This window comes from Erpetoichthys calabaricus, chromosome 4 (assembly GCF_900747795.2).
Source record: "Erpetoichthys calabaricus chromosome 4, fErpCal1.3, whole genome shotgun sequence".
Classification (NCBI taxonomy): Eukaryota; Metazoa; Chordata; class Cladistia; order Polypteriformes; family Polypteridae; genus Erpetoichthys; species Erpetoichthys calabaricus.
The window spans coordinates 21,979,298-22,000,328 of NC_041397.2; the positions used below are offsets into that span (position 1 = coordinate 21,979,298).

A 21,031-nucleotide genomic window follows, 5' to 3' on the forward strand; every position below is an offset into this window, starting at 1 on the left:
CATTTCTCCCTACTGCGTTCTTTTATCTCGCAAATATGTTATTGCAATCCTTAACGGGAGCGTTTCAATAAACATAATTTAAACTTACGTTTTACACGGTGCATTGTTTCCCTTATGAAGATGCTTGTATGCTTCACTCGCTCGCTTCTTACTTTTTCGCTCCCTTCTCAATTGTTTAATGAATTTTTTGTTCTTCGCTGTTTGCGGCTCTTCCTTCATTTCTCCCTACTGCGTTCACAGTCTTTTCACGTGATTACGTGGGAGGCGTGATGACGTGACACTCAACTCCGCCTCCCACGGCCATCGAGCTGCCGTCCATTACAGTATATTGTCAAAAAAGAGGTTCCAGTTATGACCATTACGCGTTGAATTTCGAAATGAAACCTGCCTAACTTTTGTAAGTAAGCTATAAGGAATCAGCCTGCCAAATTTTAGCCTTCCACCTACACGGGAAGTTGGACAATTAGTGATGAGTGAGTCAGTCAGTCAGTCAGTGAGGGCTTTGCCTTTTATTAATTAGTATAGATATACACATACATACATACATATATATATATATATATATATATATATATATATATATATATATATATATATATATATACATATGGTTGAAATAGTTTTACTGTCAAATAATGCAAAGAGTACGCGTTTTGCCCTAATTCTGGGCTCATCAGGCGTACACACTCACTGCATCCCCTCTCGGGAATCGAACCTCGAACGTCAGCGCCAGAGGTGAAGCCCCTAACGCTACGCTGCGACGTGTGGTTCGTTCATTTGACAGCAAGTAGATCGGGGTAATTACATTCATGGCATTCGTAGTCTGAATCACAATCTGATATATACATATATACACACACACACATATATATGTACACATATATACATACACACACATATACTGTGTGTATATATATATATATATATATATATATATATATATATATATATATATATATATATACACACACACACACACACACACATATATACATACATATATAGTATATACATATATAAACGTATATACATACACATGTATTGTCAAACATGTGCGCATAGGTGGAGGCTGAATGGACCAAGTGAAGGTAATTCCACGCCAGGCCAGGGGGTGGCAGGGTGCACTGAACCTTTCTCTGTTTTATCTGCAGACCAAATACGGGAAATTCTGCCTGATTCAACCTTGAAGACTCTACTCCCAGTTCCGTCCCCAAGACTGACATCACTTTCGGTTCTGGCCCCAAGAACATCACTTCTGGTTCCCTGCCTTAAATGACAGACCACTTCTCTGCACATTTCAGTCATGAACTCCGTTCTGTGAATTTCCCATTGGGATTAATAAAGTATCTATCTATCTATGCACATCAGTGAGATTATTTATACCCTTTTGCAGCCAGGGCCAATAAACGGGTGACTGCCCCAAAACATTTTTTGTGTGTTGAGGCTGAATTTTTTTTAAATACAGTTTTATTCTTGGATTCTAGAATAAAGCAGAATAAAAAAAAGTCATTCAAATGACATGTTGATGTGAATGGCCATGTGCGAGGAAAAATAACATCCTCCACAGACATTGCATTGTCTGTTTGCTCAACAAGACACCAAGAAGAAATGATTGAGCTGCATTTATATATCTGCTTTTATCCCTTCAGCGCTAACTTTTACAAGTACCATAAATTTACACAGGACATTACAGACTCACATCAAATGTATGTGTTTATTATAAGATAATAACAACAACCATTTATCTTGAGGTTGCTAAGTGGTAGCTTTTCCACTACGGCATCTGTGTAGATCAGAGACAGATCACCGTTACCACAGTGACAACTGGTTGAAAATGAAACGTGCAAACACGCACGTATGTGAATGTCTTTTACTTTGAACCGACTGATAGTTGGGCTTCAGCAACATGTCAAATGTGCAATTTCTTTTTCTTCGGTTTTATTCTTGAATGAAAGCATACTTGTTTTGTTACACCTATTGTGAAAGTGTTTCTTGGATATTTGGGCGTCAGTCTTCACACATCCTACACTTCACGTCAACATTATGTCATTATTACTATAACATATGAAAATATTTTCTGTCATTATTACTAAAACATATGAAAGCATTTTCTGTTTTAGCCGTGTATTCAGCATTTCTTGCCTCACATTTCCTCTGTCATTCTATCTTTACACAGATCGTTATAGACACAGAACACACATGAAATGTATGTATTTCAAAGTACAGTATTTCATAACCTATATAATTCCTTACAAACACATCGTCAGATAAACACTCCAACACAGACTTAAGCTGTGAGGATTGTAGTAGGGCAATGTCTTCATCTGACTGAATGTGGGGGATTTAGCAGGCTGTATTCTGCTAATCCACACATTTGCAAAACAAAAGCGGGCTACTAGTGCAGTGATACGAAGCTATGAGCTTCTTGGCATATGTCAGGAAAACTGACACGAGGCCAGGGACAATGAAAAAAAATCGTAAACTTCAGGGAGTGTCAAAGGCTGGTTGTGCCTGGGTATGCAGAAGAGATGTCAATTTTTAGAAAGATGCATCTGGAATTGTGAGTTTTTAGACCTGTTTCCTGCTGTGTGTTTTAATTTTTTTTTTATAATAGATTATTTATGAACTTTTTAACCTCCACTCACGTTATGGATTATTTATTTGAAGACATCTACACTGCAGTTTGGAAACGGTTTGCTTGTTTTCTAAAATAAAGCATGTTCACACCACCCTTGCCAACTGTGGGTGTTCTCATTTGCCTGGCTCAAATTTGGATATGTTAATTGGCAGTTCCAAGTTCAAGTGGTTCCTAGAAGCTATTAAAGAATGTGGAGCTGACCCAGACTGTCACATCAGACTATCCGTTGGTATAAAATTTCGCAATGACTTAAACATTTTATGATATAAATGCACAAAAAAAAAAATGAGACTACTAATGCAAACTTACCCCAGGTTATCTTAAAACTGTTGGCATGAATCTTCCCCTTAACAACTGGCTTAGAAGGAGCCCCAGGTTTATCTGGGCTAGTGAGGAACTCTGATATCTCACTGGGGTTGCTCTTCCCCTCTGAATTATAAGCAATAACCTACAAGAAAAAAACAAAAGAATTGTAAAAGATGAACTGTACCCTGCATCAAATACATAGTCCAAGTATAATAATCATAGCCAATAAACTCAAGTTCAATTATGTTTATAGATCTGTATTACATACAGATGATGAAAATTGAGGACTTAAAACTTATTTTGCCTTTTGCCAGTTCATTCTGCACCAGTCCATACTCATAATTTATGTCTGCAAGAAAACTTTTGTGAACCCTTTGCAGTGACCTGAATTAAACTTTCATAAAAATGTCACATAATCTTCAAATTACGTTATAGCAACAGACAAACACAATCTTCTTAACACAGTTTTGAACACATTGTTTAAACATACCCTGAAAGAGAGCTGTGATCGTGCTCACTGTAACAGTGAAAAGTAATAAAACACTGAATAATAGGCAACATGGAGAAAAATAGGACAGAGTTTTGCAAATCCAAACTATTAAAAGGGTAGACATCTACAGGTGGTAGTTGGGGTACAATCAAACAAAAAGGGAGGCCAGACTTTATTATTTGCTGATGGGTTTTAAATACTCCCTTTCAATAAAACAGAGGTAAGACGCCCAGGAATAAAATTTGGGAATGTTACTGAACGTGTGTTAAGATAGGCAACTCTTCACTTTTGTCCAGGCCTTTAAACAGAGAAAAAGCTTATGGCCAATGTAATGTGGAACCAGCAGATGGCAGCAGCACAACATAAAAGCAACAAAAAGTCTGAGGATACAAGAACTGACAGATCACTGAGATTAGAGTGAAAATGGATGCAACCTTTCAAAGAGCAGAAAAACAGTGGCAGTGGGAAACAGTAGTCTGGTGAAGAGAAAGGAGAAGCAAAGCTCACTTTTTAAAATGTAGTTATCTGACACCTGTGCAGATAAACCATATCAAGTCCAATACGTGTTAACTGCTGTGTGTGCTGTTTATACCTCCTAATCATTTTCTTTCTCATAACAAAGAGAAATACACAACTGTCATAATTTTGTGTCACTGTTTCCTCTTCAAAGCTGAGGAACAGGAGAAGCTCTGTATTATGGATTTCTTCCATTTTGTGAGGGAGTTTTTTCTGGTCTTCTTAGTGAGCCAAGGCTTGGGGGGCTGTCAAGAAGCAGGGCCTGCTAAAGCTCATTGAGGCATACCTTGTGTGATTTCTTTTTTTTTTTTATTTTAATAATTTTTACTGTAATCATTCCATACAAATAGATCAATTTATAACCAAACAAATTGAAGACAAATCAAACCCCACCCCTGAGAAGGAGAGCTTAGCTAAAGGAGAATTGCTTAGGGATTTTTAATAAGACAACAATAAGCAAAAGAATGGGAGAAATAAATATATATGTACATAAGAGATGGAGAAGGGAATTAAATGCGGTTATAGTTATTTCTCTTATTCTAAAATAATATTGATTAGATCCTGCCAGGTTTTGAAAAAATTCTGTACAGATCCTCTAACTGAGAATTTGATTTTTTCCAATTTCAAATAATATAAAACATCGGTTTCCCACTGACTTATAAGAGGAGAATTAGGATTCTTTCAATTTAACAGAATAAGTCTGCGTGCCAAAAGTGTAGATGAATACAATCACCGTTTGCTTGTCCTTTTCCACTTCAAGTCCGTCTGGAAGAACACCGAACACAGCTGTTAGTAGGTTAGGAGGGATTGTGACCCCAAGGCTGTCTGAAAGGCACTTAAAAATTTTTGTCCAAAATGATGTTAATTTGGTGCAGACCCAGAACATGTGACCCAGTGAGGCAGGAGCTTGGTTGCAGCGTTCGCAGGTTGGATCTTGCCCTGGAAACATTTTGGACAGTTTTAAGCGAGACAGGTGAGCTTGATACATAATTTTTAGTTGAATAATTCTATGCTTTGCGCATATGGAGCTCGAGTGAATTCTCTGCTTTGCTACCTTCCACTCCTTTTCTGATATATTGATTAAGAGATCTTCTTCCCAATGTCCTCTTGGATCTTTGAAAGGTAGGGACTCTAAAAGGATTTTATATAATGCGGAAATGGTGTTTAATTCCTTGAAATTGAGCAGTATTTTTTCCAGCATTGTGGAGGGTGCGAGGTGGGGGAGGATCCTTGTGTCCTATTCCTTGTGTGATTTCGAGCAATAAAAGAAATAAATTGTTGTTGTTTTATTAGTATGTGTATACAGACAAATCTAATTATAAATATTTATCCTAATTTCAGTTTTCATTAGTCAATGTAAAGGTATCACATACCATACAACTCATGCATGTTACCGATTTACAAGCTATGAAATTAATTGCTGACATTTACAGAAGTTATTAAAATTTAACAGTAAATTCCAAGACAAAGGTTTTTCTCATTAGTTGCTATGTGAATGAAAGTGTTCTGAACATTCTGTCAAAGAGTTTGTTTCAGCTTCCAAAAGCAGGTGCATTATTAGCTGTGCCAGTTCCCAAATTCCTCTATTTGATATTGGATGTCATCTTTGACTAGTTTATCTCTGCCGTATTTTCTTCCTAGCTGTGATGACCATTCAGCACTTACAAATGGGATGTAGATAATACAGTGAAATACTACTGCTGCACGACAGACCAACCTCACGGAAGCTGGAATCCAAGTACTGACTGACAGCTGGGACAATTTCTGCTTCGATTAGTTGCCTGCATGTCCTCCTATTTACTTATTTTGCATCTCTCTGTATATTCAAAGTTATGATGTTATGTGTATTTGTCATTCTAAAGTGCACTGGGATGACTGATTTTGCTTTCAGTTACATATACACCCTGTTATTGGCAGAATGGCCAAAATAATAAAGTAATTTCAAAAAAGGAGTGGAAGGCAGCCATGTATAGAATTTCCTCTAATTCCATTTGTGCAAAGCATGTAACTATTCAACTTAAAATCTTTTATTGAGCACATATAACTCGTTTAAAATTGCCCAAAATGTTTCCAGGACAAGATCCAACCTGCGAACGCTGCAACTGAGCTCCAGCCTCATTGGGCCACATGTTTTGGGAGTGCACCAAATTAACATCATTCTGGACCAAAATCTTTAAATGCCTTTCAGACAGCCTTGGTGTCACAATCCGTCCTAATCCACTAACAGCTGTGTTTGGTGGACTCACAGGGTGGGGGTTGAATTTAGTTTTGTTAAGCGTGACTTGATTGTATGGAATGTTTTAATACATCAATAAATAAAAGAATGCATTTGATTGGATTGCACCCTTCATAACACTCAAGATCACCTTGTAAAGCATAAAATCAACAGTTGTATAAAGGGGTAACCATTAAGAATGATCCTGGAGTATAAAATCATCATATTTTGAAATAATAGACTGCTTACATTAACTTTAAATTTTGTTTAAACAAACTAGGATTAACTGAATTTACTGGACCCTAAAAACAATTCTACTGCAGGGGTAATTAATACTGACAGCTTCTATTCTTGTACATTCTTTCCATATTACACCAGTGATTGGAACGTTAAGGTAACTGTTTCAGTCGGTTTATGAACAGAAAAGAGTAATCATACCATAGAATCAACAGATGTTTCAATTAGTTATAACTTGGGAAAGGAAAGCTGTATGAAATGTGCAAAAAGATAAAAGTCTTTGAACAGAGGCATCCATCGTAAGGATAGTCAGCCATTCAAATGTGTACAATAACACATGACCTGAGGTCCCACATGAAACTTTAACATAAGTATGGGTTGTCCAAGGGAACAGAGGGGGCAACGAAAGCGGGAACGTCACAGGAAGCAACGTCAGAGACCATCTGATCTGGACATCACAGAGCATACCCTATGCATAACACAGATTGCTAAATCAAAAGAGCAGCCCAGGACAACATCCACCATTAACAAGGCTGATTCTCAGTAAGTTTTTTTAAGACTATATCCAGACTTCTGCTATCTATTTTATATTATATTATAACTTTCTTCTATTGGTAGTATTTTACTTTAATAAATACCATGTTGCTCTTACATTTCTATTACTTTGTCTTTATATCTTAATTGACTGAAGTATATATTAGGGCAACTCGTGGGGGTAGACTGCTGCTTTCTTGTTGCACCTTAATATGCTGAGAGTTGTCCTCAATGTGAAGAACAACTGCAGTAGAAGAAAGACACTGTTTGGTTGGTAAATGGCATATACATAAAAAGGTGTTGAGCCTTTGTATGTAGAACATGTTCATTAATGCTGCTGATGGTGAGTCCGTATGTGGAGTACTAATAGTAACAAACATTTGGAATCACTCTTATACGTACTTAGGGTCCAATGTAAAATATTGCAGAGTGACTGGCAAAATTGGTCATCACTCACGTCATTGTCTGGCTAACAACAACAACAACATTTATTTAAGATCTGTGTGTGTGTATTATTCTTAAGGTGCAGGTGTAGAACAACCAATTAACCGTCTTAGTAAATCTCAAAAATCTAACGATAATACAGAATACAAATAAAATAAAGGATGTGGTTGAAATAAACACCTGACAGAAAAAGTATAAATGAGACACTGAAACATCTTAGCTCTCAGTAAACCATACAAGCGTAATGACAATCTTTAATTTGCAATGTTGTCTTTTATGTTCATACCATGAAAGTCTGTCTATCTGTCTGACATGAGGCTGCAAAAGGCAAGGACACTACCAGCACGTTACAAGGACAGCCTAAAGTCCGATACGGCACCTCCTGGACAGACTGTGAGCAACACTGGCAAACTGTGCAAATTCTTTAGTGGAAATGAAAAATATTTTATAGGATGGCATGCATTATACAATGAGATTATCTTTTTTCCAAATGAAACTATCAATAGGCCAGTCATGAACTTCTAGCTCATGAGGTGGAAGCACGTTGTTTCAGACATGGCTCGGACAAATGAGGTTTGGGTTTGGGATTGAATTCCAGCTCGTAATGTCCAAGGCTTGGCTAACAGGCACCAAGAAAGAGGGGTTTAATCCACTTCATACCCTGGAGTACTCTTAATTTGCTGGAGTGAAGGAACAAAGAATGAGGCAAACATGAGGTGATTAAGAGTTCAGTATTAGGGAGGTGGACAAGATGGTAAGTCATTCCACCAGACAGGCAGGGGATTCCGGACTTTTTGAGGGAGCTTGCCGTTTTGTTAATTTGTACTTCATTATTCCTCCATATGTTTATTTCTTAATAAAGATGTAATTTTACCCTGCTTTTTGTTCCTTGATGTTGTTCAGGGGGCAGAAGGTATGACATTAGGGACCTCTTCTATCACATTTGAAGCAGAAACTTCGACAACTTAAGAAGAATCTGGATGCTATACTGGGACAGTTTAGCTGTCAGCTAAGCAAACGGGCTTAATGGACTGAATAGCTTCCTCTTGTTTATCAAATTTCTAACGTTCTAATGTAAGAATTATTACAAATGACTTAATATAAAACCTAAGCCTAACATCACACAACAATAATACCTTAGAATAAAAAAAAAAAACAAAATAACTCTATTTGCCCTAATAAAATCTTATCTACTAATAATGGTACATCCCCACACTTTCAATACAAAGACCCACAGTTTTTACCTACAGTAGGCAGATGAAAAATTAGAATGACAATGCTCTTAGTTTTTTTTTTGGAGTATATGCCTCTTTCTGGATGCTTTGCATTAGTTGGTTTCTCAAATCTTGGGTTAAATCAAATACTTCTCCCTTAGTAAGGAAAGGTGGGAGAATGCTATTCCACTTAGGTGTGTGCTTGTCATGTTCATTTGCACAACTTGAGTGGAGGATTGTTGCAATAAACTACACTTGCACTTTAAATGAGAAAATGATAAAATTTAGTTTACATTGTCAAGAACTACACATAGCAGAGAAAGTAACTTTATCAACCAAAAAATCCATTAAGATATCTGACAATTCACCATTTATTAAAATAAAAATGCATTGAAAAAATCTAATTACAAAAAATGAAGGGCGGCATTCAGGATTGTGGAAACTACAGAGAGATAAAGTTGATGTCACATACAATGAAAATTTGGAAAAGGGTTATAGAAGAAGGCTTAAGGAAAAGACCACCACAGATAAGGAGCAGTTTGGTTTTATGCCAGGGAGAGAAGCAACTGATGCAGTCTTTGCATTGAGGCGATTGATAGAGAAACATCGAGAAAAACAGAAAGGACTGCATATAGCGTTTTTTGATGTGGAGAAGACTTATGATGGAGTGCCATGTCAAGAGGTCTGGAGGTGCATGAGACAGAAAGGAGGACCAGAAGTGTCTGAGAATTGTGCAGGATATGGAAGGGAGTGAGAACTCGGGTTAAAAGCAGTGTTGGGGTAACAGACATGATCCCACTTAGAGGAGGTCTGCACCAGGGGTCTTCTTTAAGTCTCTACCTCTTTGATTAGGTTATGGATGTGTTGACTCATGAGATAAAAGACCAGTCCTCCTGGTGTGTGCTCTTTGCTGATGACATTGTGTTGTGTAGCACCAGAAAAGAGGAAGTGGAGAGTAAGTCAGAAGAATGGAGAAGGGCTTTGGAAGATAGAGGGCTGAAGATAAATAGGAAGAAGGTTTAATGATCAGAATTCAGTCAGCAGGGGAAGCCATTGAAGGGAGTGGATACATTTAATCAGTGGTAGCGCAAGATGGAAAACTAGAAGCAGGTATAACCTAGAGTACAGTGTGGATGGAACAATTAGAATAAGATATCAGGAGTATTGTGTGATCAAAGAATTAAGGAGAAGGTTACAGGTAAGTTTTTTAAGACATTGGTAGGATCAGTAATGATGTATGGAACAGACACATGGGCAGTAAAGGAAGCACAGGAGTAGTTGTTGGATTCTCAGAAATGAGAATGTTGAGATGGATGTGTGGAGTTACAAAAAAAGAAAGAACAGGAAATTAAACTCTAAAAAAGTACCAGAAAGAATGTTGATGTGGAATGGACATGTAATGAGGACAGATGAATTTGTGGGCAAAAGAGTGATGGGAATGAAAGTACAGGGGAAGGAACATAAAGTAAAAACGTTCTGAAGGAAAAGGACCTGACTGGAGAGGGGGTGCAGGACTGAGCTGTATGGGGAAGGTTGATCAAGGACATGGACCCTACAAAAAAGAAGAAGACGACGACAACGAGGAGGAAGAAGGAGACGGCAAAGAAGAAGAATGCAAGGAATTACAGTACATGTATAACAGATTTGAACCATTTATAATTAAAAGAATGTATATGACCGGTTCACTAGAAACATATATAAGAAAAGGATAACAAAAACATTTAGTTCTTACGCGAAATCTGTAGGTGGTGCTTCTTCTTAGATTCTTAACTGTACAACTTAGCTCTTCTCCATCATATTTTGGTTTAAAACCGTAACCCTAGGAAAAATGGATAAGAAGTGACAATGAGGACACAAATCAAGCAGAATGCAATTACAGTGCACTTTAAAATTTGTTGAATTGACACCTTATGTGTACTTTCAAATTGCATTTAGTTCAGATTTTATAATATGCTCTCTGAGCTCAAGAAGCTTTACCACAAAAATGTTTCTCACTGTAACAGACATGTGATTTCAAATCTGAAAATACTTTAATACAAACATCATCCAAGCCAATAAAAATTAACAACACAAATAAAATACAGATTGAGACAAACACTACAAGTCCATTTATAGAATTGGATGCAAATGTTGCCCTAGGAAAACTCTTGGAGCATCCTTCTTACAGCAAACACTTGAGATAACTGCCAGCAATCTGAAACCACCAAATGACTCCAGAAATTCTGAGCAGCCCCTGATATTTGAATTGGGCTTGACTTAAAACTGCTGCTCTCTGCCAAAGCCACATATACCCTAAGGTAATGTGGTCAGAGGCTTAGAGGAACTAAAGCACAGTGCAGAAGATGAAACTGAGTCTTTTACTTGTAATGTGTTTATCACGTTTCCCGGCTAGTCAATTAGCCACAAATGAGTTTTAAAGCCAGGCTCAGTGACAGAGAAAGGCTTTATTTTATGCCATCTTTTTGCTGTTACTTTGAGATATTTATTCACTAATATACAAATAACACATTCTCAAAACTGCCTAGCAGACCACAGTATACACCTGTTGCATTGGGATGCTAGACTCCAGTCTACTGCCAGGCCAACTCAGTTGGAGCCAAATTCCAATTGGCACATACCTTGGGCATGTGAAACATTAACCAGGGTACCTGGAGAAAAGTCCATATAGACACAACAAGAATGTACAACACTTACAGGGACTTGAACCCTGCAAGTGTGTCACTGAGCCTGGCTTTTAAAACTTATTTGTGTCACTATACAGGAAGTGATGCATAGGTGGTGCATGCCTACAAGTACTTGTGGGTCCAAATCAATAAGAGGTTCGACTGGTCTCATAACACAGAGGAACTAGAGAAGAAAGGACACAGAAGGTTCTTCTTCCTTAGGAGACAGTGTTCCTTTAATGTGGGAAGTGACATCCTTCACATCTTCTACATGTGTACATCTTCCACAACTCTGTGATGGCCAGTGTGATCTTCTACGCTGTGGTGAACTGGGGCAGTAACATCACTTTAAGAGAAGCCCACAGAATCAACAAGCTAATTAAAAAGGGCAGGCTCAGTTATAGATTACACTTGGACCACCTTGAAGTTGTAGCAAAGGAAAGGATTAAAACAAAAATGAGCGTCAGCCAACGAATTATCAGAAGTGTGTCAGGAAACACAAATGTATAATGCCTCACTGTGACTTGGACTGCCAAGTCAGAAGTTCTTTTTAAATTTTCTTCCTATTTAATCATGTGTGTGCCCAGACCAGTGTGTGTTTATCTCTCAGTCAGGGCAGGTGCTGGAATGGTCCTTTAGGGATGAGGCTGCAGTTGTGACACGCTAGGCTGACTTGTACGAGTAGCTGTTTAAAGCTAATCCTCCGGCTAGAATGATGGACGTCTCAGGGTCCACGGTTCTTGAGTCTGATCCTTCAATTAGCTGTAAACCACCCAATCTCACTGTGATAGTGCTGGTGGTGAACCAGATTAAGGTAGCGAAGGCTGCAGGGATCTGTGGTGTCTAGAATGAACTTCTCCAGGCTGGTGGTAAGGTTGTCTTCCTAGCATTGCAAACAATCATTGCTTCCATTTGGGAGACAGGCATCATCCCACCTGACTGACATTGACCGCATGCTGGCACTGAGAGTTTTAATCGAGCACAAACACGAACATCAGCATTCTTTGTAGCCTTTGTCGATTTTTGATCAAGCTACCTTGTGGAACTTCCAGAAACTTTGTAAGATCCCCCCAAAGTTGCTGGGTATTATGGCTGGCCTGTACACTAGTATTATGAGTGCTGTGAAGAGTGGAGACAGGACCTTTGCATTTTTCCCAGTTGATTCTGGGGTTCATCAGGGATGTGTTGTTGCTCCTACCCTGTTCAATGCTTGCATGGACTGAGTGTTGGGTAGGGTTGTGGGGTTCAGCGGCTGTGGGGCATCTGTTGGTGAAGAGAGATTCACTGTTCTTGACTTTGCCAACGATGCTATGATCTTCGCGGAGTCAATGGAGGTGCTGATTGGGGCTCTCGAAGAGACTGAGTGATTAGTCTGAGAGTTTGGAATTGTGAGTATCCTGGATAAAAACCAAGATCCAGGCCTTTAATTACCTCTTGGGCACAGTGTATCTGTCTGCGGACTGAGTGTCGACCTTGTCAAGAGGTCTATATACCTTGGCAGTGACATTCATGTCTCTGGTGACTCTTCCTATGAAGTAAGTAGATGGATTGGGAGAGCATGGGGGGGTGTAATGAGGTCGCTGGAAAGGGGTGTGTGGCACTCCCATTATCCCTGCAAAAGGACAAAGGTCCAAGACTTTAGAGTCCTGGTGCTACCTGTTTTGCTATATGGTTGCGAGACATGGACGGTATCCAGTGACCTGAGATGAAGATTGGACTCCTTCGGTATTGTGTCTCTTTGGAGAATCCTTGGGTACCACTGATTTGAATGAGCGGTTGCTGATGGAGTCCCAAATGAGGCACATTACCTGCATTGTGAGGGAGCATCGGTTATGGCACTACGGCTGTGTGGTGCAGTTCCCTGAGGGTGATCTGGCTCGCAGGATCCTCATTGTTGAGGACCTGAGTGGCTGGACCAGACCAAGGGGAATCCCGCATAACACCTGGCTGTGGCAGATAGATGGTCATTTCCGCGGCATGGGACTGAACCATGTGTCTGCTCTGGAGGTTGCCAACCAGGATTCTGAGCTGTTTCGTTGTGTGGGGAGTACTGCAATAGCAGTGCATGCTCCACAACCTGACCTCACCTTGGCCAAGCAAAGGATCCACCAGTGACAGTACAGATTATATAGCAACACTGTATTTACTGTACTTACCCATCCTACTTGGTCCTTCTACCTGTGTAAAGTATCAAGATCTAGATGTTCCCAGAACTTGCTTCACACAGCATGTAGATCTTGATACTTAATTATGCCCATTTGGATGCAATGCACTGTATCCATGACTGCCTTCCTTTGCAACCCATTGGACTTCGTCAATACATATGCCACGATAAGAAACATACACCTTTTGCATAATTTTGATGATTGTCTGATACATATCTCACAGTTTGTGCAGATTCAGTGCTGGGTAAATGGATTCATCATAGTTTAAGTGAAATGCAAGTAGTTCATAATGAGTGAAAAATTACACTCACTCATTAACTTTGCTGAACATGGGTGTCTGCAACAACCTGTATGTGGAGCAGTACCAACTCTGGAGTGGTTTACCCACTATGCCCTGCAGTATCAGGAGATTTAAAAACACCAATGTTATCTGCAGCAACTTCAACGATCAAATGGTATATATACTGTGACTTTTCTGACACTGCAGCACAGCTGTTTGTTTCAACAACTATTTTCTCTAACAAGCTGTCATTGACCCATCGTAAATTGTCCAAATGATCATGATCAACCAGATATCTTTAGGCCGGGGTTGCCCGTAAATGAGCAACAATGAGGTGCAGGATTGTCACCAGTAGTATGAAGCTTACACTAAATATGGACATTACTGTCTCTTAACAGGTCAGAGTCTATTGAAAAAGTGTCACTTTCATGTACATGTTAGCATCTGATGACAAATTCATATCATCATCCGTATCGCTCGATTTGAGCAATGGTTCAATCTTAGATTGTTCTAAAACTAGCTTTATTGTTTTTTTTTATGCCAATGGGTTTTTGGTTTAAGTTTGCACCTCACTCATGAATACTGATGAGCTAACATAACATTACCATAAAGTAGCACAACGCATAGAAATATTCATGACTTTTGGCAGCATAATATTATTTCATCTAATAGATAGCGGCAAAATATTGCTCCTAGAGATGTCCCGGCCTAACAGTTTAAAGTGGGTCATTACACTTCACCCCGAGCCTGACTCTGGCTTAACCAAATTTAAATACAAGTTCAAAACCAAGTCACTCTGAGTTAACTCCAAAGAGGCTAGACTGATGGTAATTATCATTTGAAATACGACAGAAACAATGGATGCAACTACAGTGTAGGAATGAAGGCCAAAGAACTCAAAAGTGTGGAATAATGTTTGGTAAAAACAATCAAAGCCTTGCAAGATCGGTAAAAAAAAACTGAGCACATTCAGTATGGGCACATAACCATGACATTGGAGTAATGGTGGTACCTCTCTCATTCACACCTCGGGATAATCCAGCAAGCATTCTCGCTGTCACTTTCTTCTGTTTCTTTTGCTGATGCTAATAGTCGGTATTGGATGCCGTACAGTATTAAAAGCATGACACCGTCTTTGTTACCGTCAAGCAGATAAAAAAATCAAACAAAACAACCTGGCAGCTTCAACCGATGTTCAAATCTTTGAGGGATGAATATTTTTTTCCAAAAAGCTCACAAAGCAATGGTTTCACACATGAATCAACATAAAATATTTGTTGCTGCGTGCTACTGTTCGGTGTCACAAGCAGCGATGGCTATGTGGGAGTGGCTTGATGGTCAGAAGAAATACACAGTGGGCTGGCTGCCTGACTGTCTTCACATGACAGGTGGGCAGCAGTGGCAGTCGCAGTGTGACACAATGTGGTTTGTATCTTGTCATTGTAAATGGCAGTCCTCCCAGGGGATCGTTGCTGTGGGCACATCAGCTACACGAATGTGTTGAGTTCCATGATCAGCTGGGGACCGACCAGCTAATGCTGGTACCTCACTTTCGTTTTCAATCTTCATCTCACTTGCATCAAAATCCGAGTCCAACAAGTCAAAGTCCAATTCAGCGATAATACGCCAGATGTTAATGCCATTGTAGAGGTTGTTTGCTACTCTTGCATGTGCAGGAAATCGATGTCAAATCAACGAAGCTCATTTTCTTTCTAGCAAAGACAGTCGAACTAAAACATAACAGCGAGTTTTGTCACAGCTCACAGCTGATTACTCATCCACAACCCCAGAATTATGGCAGGAGTCGACAACCACCCAGAAAGAATTAATAATAGCTCATCCTCAACCATACAGTGGGGCAAAAAAGTATTTAGTCAGCCACCAATTGTGCAAGTTCTCCCACTTAAAAAGATGAGAGAGGCCTGTAATTTTCATCATAGGTATACCTCAACTATGAGAGACAAAATGAGAAAAAAAAATCCAGAAAATCACATTGTCTGATTTTAAAGAATTTATTTGCAAATTATGGTGGAAAATAAGTATTTGGTCACCTACAAACAAGCAAGATTTCTGGCTCTCACAGACCTGTAACTTCTTCTGTAAGAGGCTCCTCTGTCCTCCACTCGTTACCTGTATTAATGGCACCAGTTTGAACTTGTTATCACCTGTCCACAACCTCAAACAGTCACACTCCAAACACCACTATGGCCAAGACCAAAGAGCTGTCAAAGGACACCAGAAACAAAATTGTAGACCTGCACCAGACTGGGAAGGCTGAATCTGCAATAGGTAAGCAGCTTGGTGTGAAGAAATCAACTGTGGGTGCAATTATTACATACAAGACCACTGATAATCTCCCTCGATCTGGGGCTCCATGCAAGATCTAACGGTGAGCAAAAATCGCAGAACCACACGGGGGGACCTAGTGAATGACCTGCAGAGAGCTGGGACCAAAGTAACAAAGGCTACCATCAGTAACACACTACACCACCAGGGACTCAAATCCTGCAGTGCCAGACGTGTCCCCCTGCTTAAGCCAGTAAATGTGCAGGCCCGTCTGAAGTTTGCTAGAGAGCATTTGGATGATCCAGAAGAGGATTGGGAGAATGTCATATGGTCAGATGAAAAAAACTCTACTCGTCGTGTTTGGAGGAGAAAGAATGCTGAGTTGCATCCAAAGAACACCATACCTACTGTAAAGCATGGGGGTGGAAACATCATGCTTTGGGGTTGTTTTTCTGCAAAGGGACCAGGACGACTGATCCGTGTAAAGGAAAGACTGAATGGGGCCATGTATCGTCAGATTTTGAGTGAAAACCTCCTTCCACCAGCAAGGGCACTGAAGATGAAACGTGGCTGGGTCTTTCAGCATGACAATGATCCCAAACACACCGCCCGGGTAACGAAGGAGTGGCTTCGTAAGAAGCATTTCAAGGTCCTGGAGTGGCCTAGCCAGTCTCCAGATCTCAACCCCATAGAAAATCTTTGGAGGGAGTTGAAAGTCCGTGTTGCCCAGCGACAGCCCCAAAACATCACTGCTCTAGAGGAGATCTGCATGGAGGAATGGGCCAAAATACCAGCAACAGTGTGTGAAAAGAAAGAAAAAAAAGACTTACAAAAAAGAAAAGACTTAAGTGAAAAGAAAGACTTAAAGAAAACGTTTGACCTCTGTCATTGCCAACAAAGGGTATATAACAAAGTATTGAGATGAACTTTTGTTATTGACCAAATACTTTTTTCCACCATAATTTGCAAATAAATTCTTCAAAAATCAGACAATGTGATTTTCTGGAATTTTTTTTTCTCATTTTGTCTCTCATAGTTGAGGTATACCTATGATGAAAATTACAGGCCTCTCTCATCTTTTTAAGTGGGAGAACTTGCACAATTGGTGGCTGACTAAATACTTTTTTGACCCACTGTAATGCTTATTGTGTAGAAGTGAATACTATCCTGCTGTATAGAATGCTTTTATTTTGAGTTTTTTGTTGTTACTCAGTTGTATCACACATAACGAAATGATAATTCACCATTCAAGGAGAATAAAGTTGGCCAAGGCTTTGCAGAGAAGAATTCAGAATTTCATAAGAAAAATAAATGTGATAAAACAATGAAGCTTAGTGTGAAGATGTGTGACTTGAATTTAAAAAGACCTAGAAATCATTGAGCACATGCTACAAAAGTGTGTAAATGATTTATGAAATAAATACAAATTACACATTAAGTCAGTGGGGATAGCGAACTGATTACTAAATTAGTCAGCTATTCCACATCAGCACTCCACGGGTTTGCTGGTTATCAGAATGCCGCACCCACGGAGGTATAAGAGGAGAGTGGGGAATCGAAAAGAAAGGATAAAGAAAGACAGGAGGTTGAAACAGAAGAATGAAACATAACGAAAAGAGACAGGATTGTGGCATAGCCGCTAATACAGGGTGGAGGCAGGCAGACGGGTTTAGACCCCAAAAAGAGCGAAAATATGGCGCTTGAGTGGCAGGGTACATTCTGCAGAGCGATCAGGTAGCATTAGTGACCAACTGTTCCAATTGGGCTCCCGCTGGCGGTCAAAGGCTGTACAACGGAAAAGTGCTTGTGTGGTTCCTGCTATCGCAAAAGAATGGCACTGAAGTATACGAGTAGGGCTTGGCACACCCCAGCAGTGGGGTTTTTGAACCCCTGTTTGATTGTTGTTTTTTACAAGTAAAAGCACTATTGCACCTTACTCTTCTTTTTAAATGTCCTCATTGCCCTGCCTGATCGGAGTTCATGACTATCCACAGATCTGGGTTCACGGAGTAAGGCAGTTGCAGCCATCCGGGCCATCACAATATGACGTGCTATGTAGGCCTTAAATGATTATTTTAAATGGTAATTTTACAACAATAAATATTTATTTACATGATACAAAACAGGTAAACATCTTAGTTGATTTTGGAATATTTTCACTTACAGATTTTACCAATTGACATTACAGAGTGAAAAATGTTAAATTAATTGATAAGCTGAAAAAATAATCCATGCAAATTTACAAGGAACTACCTTGCAAAATACAATAAAAACACACAAATAACACCAATATCTTTTATTGTAAGAGTTTACTATAAATGAATGAATGACTAAATAAATGCACTTACTGAACTTTCATCCTCCATCTCCAAAATATAAGAAATGTCATCTTCAGCTAATGCAACTCCTGAGGTCTTCTTCCACTGGAGCGTTAGCCAGGTCACCCCAGATTTTAAAAGCTCTGGTTTAGCTGGTGGTAAGGGAACACTGCCTGAGGTGTACAAATCAACTGTTTCACTGAAGCCACTGTTGAGAAAAAGGAAATAGGACAACATATACTTTTTATATGTAGGTGACTTATATGATAACTTCTAATGCATAACTAAATTGGAATCTTTAACTTGTCTAATCCCTTTAAAATAAATTTGCTTACCTAATGTCTTTGTCTGTGTGTGTGTCTGTGTGTGTGTACCACAACCTTACCTTCTATTTACATCACCAACAGGTATGAAGAAAATGTGTACTGTACTATGTTCAGCTGTATTTTCTACTTTAGATGTTTATTTTTATTTACAAAATAAAGTGAGCTATAATTATTCCAATGCTGGCAGGAAAGACACTTTTGTTGTGAAAAACGGTCTTTGAGCACATGATGAATAATTTAATCTAACATTCTATAAGTAACAAAAAGACAGAGAATGTCAACATCACAGTAAGTGAGAGATTAAAGGGATAGGGTCTGCATAGTATGCATGGAGTGACATATAGGTTCATTTGGGGACTTAATGGGTGTGAAAGTTGGATTATTTTACAATACCACATACAGGTCATCCACCTGAAGCTAAGCATGTTCAGGCCCAGCTAGTAAATGGATGAGACACCGTCCAGGAAAAGCTTGGGTTGCTACTGGACGAGCGTTAACCCTGTGGTCTGTGTGTGGATCCCAGTGACAGGGACACAGTACTGTAAAAACTGGCATAGTCCTTTGGATGAGACGTAAAACCAGGGCCCAAACTCTTGTGGTCATAAAATATCTACCTGGGTATCCTTCGTAAACAGTAGGGTGTATCATGATGTCCTGGCTAAATTGCCCACCTCTGCCGAGTCATTATGCCCCCACCCCCATCATTCTGTATCTTTAATTATAATCTCTCTCAACCTTTCAACACCTAAGAGCTCATGTGTGGTAAGTGTACTGGTGCAAAAATGGCTGCCATCACATCATCCAGGTAGATGTTACACATTAGTGGTGGTTGAAGTGGCTCCCACACTCACTATGCAAAGCGCTTTGAGTAGTGAGAAAAGTGCTATATAAATGTAAAGAATTATTATTATTATTGTTATTATTTCAAAGAGTCAGTTAGCAGATTTTTGTTCAATAAACATTTTATATTTAAAAATAACAGTGATAATAGAATGTAATTACATGTGTAAGTAGACACTTGGTTTTTAACAGCACTTTATAATATAAACCAGTTAAAAAAGTTCCCATTTTAGGGTCCCTCGGTTAATGAAAACATTGATATGTCAATGATGGGTGTTAGTGTGTCACAGTTTTTGAGGAAGGTCTAGAGCTAAAACAGCTGGATAGAAAAATAACAAACTTGAAACTTAAGCCTGTAATGAGATGACGATGTGCTGATTAGTTTTTGAGCCAAATTGCACAAGAGAAAGAGGCACTCTAGAGAAACCCTCAAATATCGTAATTCTGCAATTAATTATGAATTCTTCTCGTCAATTGCTATCGTAATGACCTATTTAATGATCAAAAAGATCAGCACCAGAGCGGTAAATAATTACTGAAATGTCAGAATAGTTGGGTAACTTGGTTCCTAGGGCACAAAGCCTATCGACATTCACATCCAAATTTTTTTTCAGTGTGAGATTAAGATATTTCAACATAAGGTGTTTTTTAAAACCTTTTTTTAACTAATCTTTACATCTGGGGTTCCAATAATTGTGGAGGGAACTATAGTTATCTTGTTGCTCAAAGGAAAATAAGTCTGACCAATTACACAGAAGCCATTACCTGATGCCCACATCATTTTTAGCAGCAAGCCGAAATGCGTATTTTGTAGCTGGTGATAATCTGGTCACTTTGTACTGCTTCTGAGGCCCATAGAAACATTGTGTAAATTCACCATTTCCTTTACCCTAAGGGAGAAAAAACATGGAAAAGATATGGCATTTATATATTATAGACAAGAAATGATAATAAACAGCTTAGCCGATGAATACAAATAATTGTAAATACCTCATCCCACTCCAAAATATAATTTTGGATTTTTGAACCATTGTCACACGTGGCCTGTAGAAGAAAAGAAAACATGACAGTTTATTATATGGAGAGGAAGAATTATGCCATTATGATATCTTTAAAGGCAAGATTACAGAAACTGCATTTCTGTTTTATACACTTATGAAATACACTCACCAGCCACTTTATTCGGTACACCTGTTCAACTGCTTCTTAACGCAAATATGTAATCACCATTTAGGCTTGCAGACATTGTTAAGACGACCTGCTTAAGTTCAAATCGAACATCAATTGGGAAAAAGGTGATTTAACTGACTTTGAACATGGCATGGTTGTTGGTGCCAGACAGGATGGGCTGAGTATTTCAAAAACTGCTGATCTAATGAGATTTTCACACACAACCATCTCTAGGGTTTACAGATGGTCCAAAGATGGGAAAATACCCAGTGAGTGGCCGTTGTCTGGGTGAAAATGCCTTGTTCATGGCACAGGTCAGAACAGAAAGGCCAGACTGGTTCGAGTTGATAGAAAAGCAAAAGTAATTCAAATAACCTCTCATTACAACA

At 39.1% G+C, this 21,031-nt stretch overlaps 1 protein-coding gene across 3 annotated transcripts in view; it reads right to left on the reverse strand.

Moving 5' to 3' along the window:
* The window catches only part of fndc3a (fibronectin type III domain containing 3A), a 418,327-nt gene that overhangs the window by 71,447 nt on the left and 325,849 nt on the right, over positions 1-21,031 (reverse strand). For all 3 annotated transcript variants that reach the window (XM_028799242.2, XM_028799241.2, XM_051926327.1), the window contains 5 exons: positions 20,463-20,516; positions 20,238-20,362; positions 18,337-18,514; positions 10,327-10,413; positions 2,948-3,086 (listed from right to left, as the gene is read on the reverse strand). In XM_028799242.2, coding sequence (XP_028655075.1) covers positions 2,948-3,086; positions 10,327-10,413; positions 18,337-18,514; positions 20,238-20,362; positions 20,463-20,516 — 583 coding nt within the window. The remainder of the gene's footprint in view (positions 1-2,947; positions 3,087-10,326; positions 10,414-18,336; positions 18,515-20,237; positions 20,363-20,462; positions 20,517-21,031) is intronic.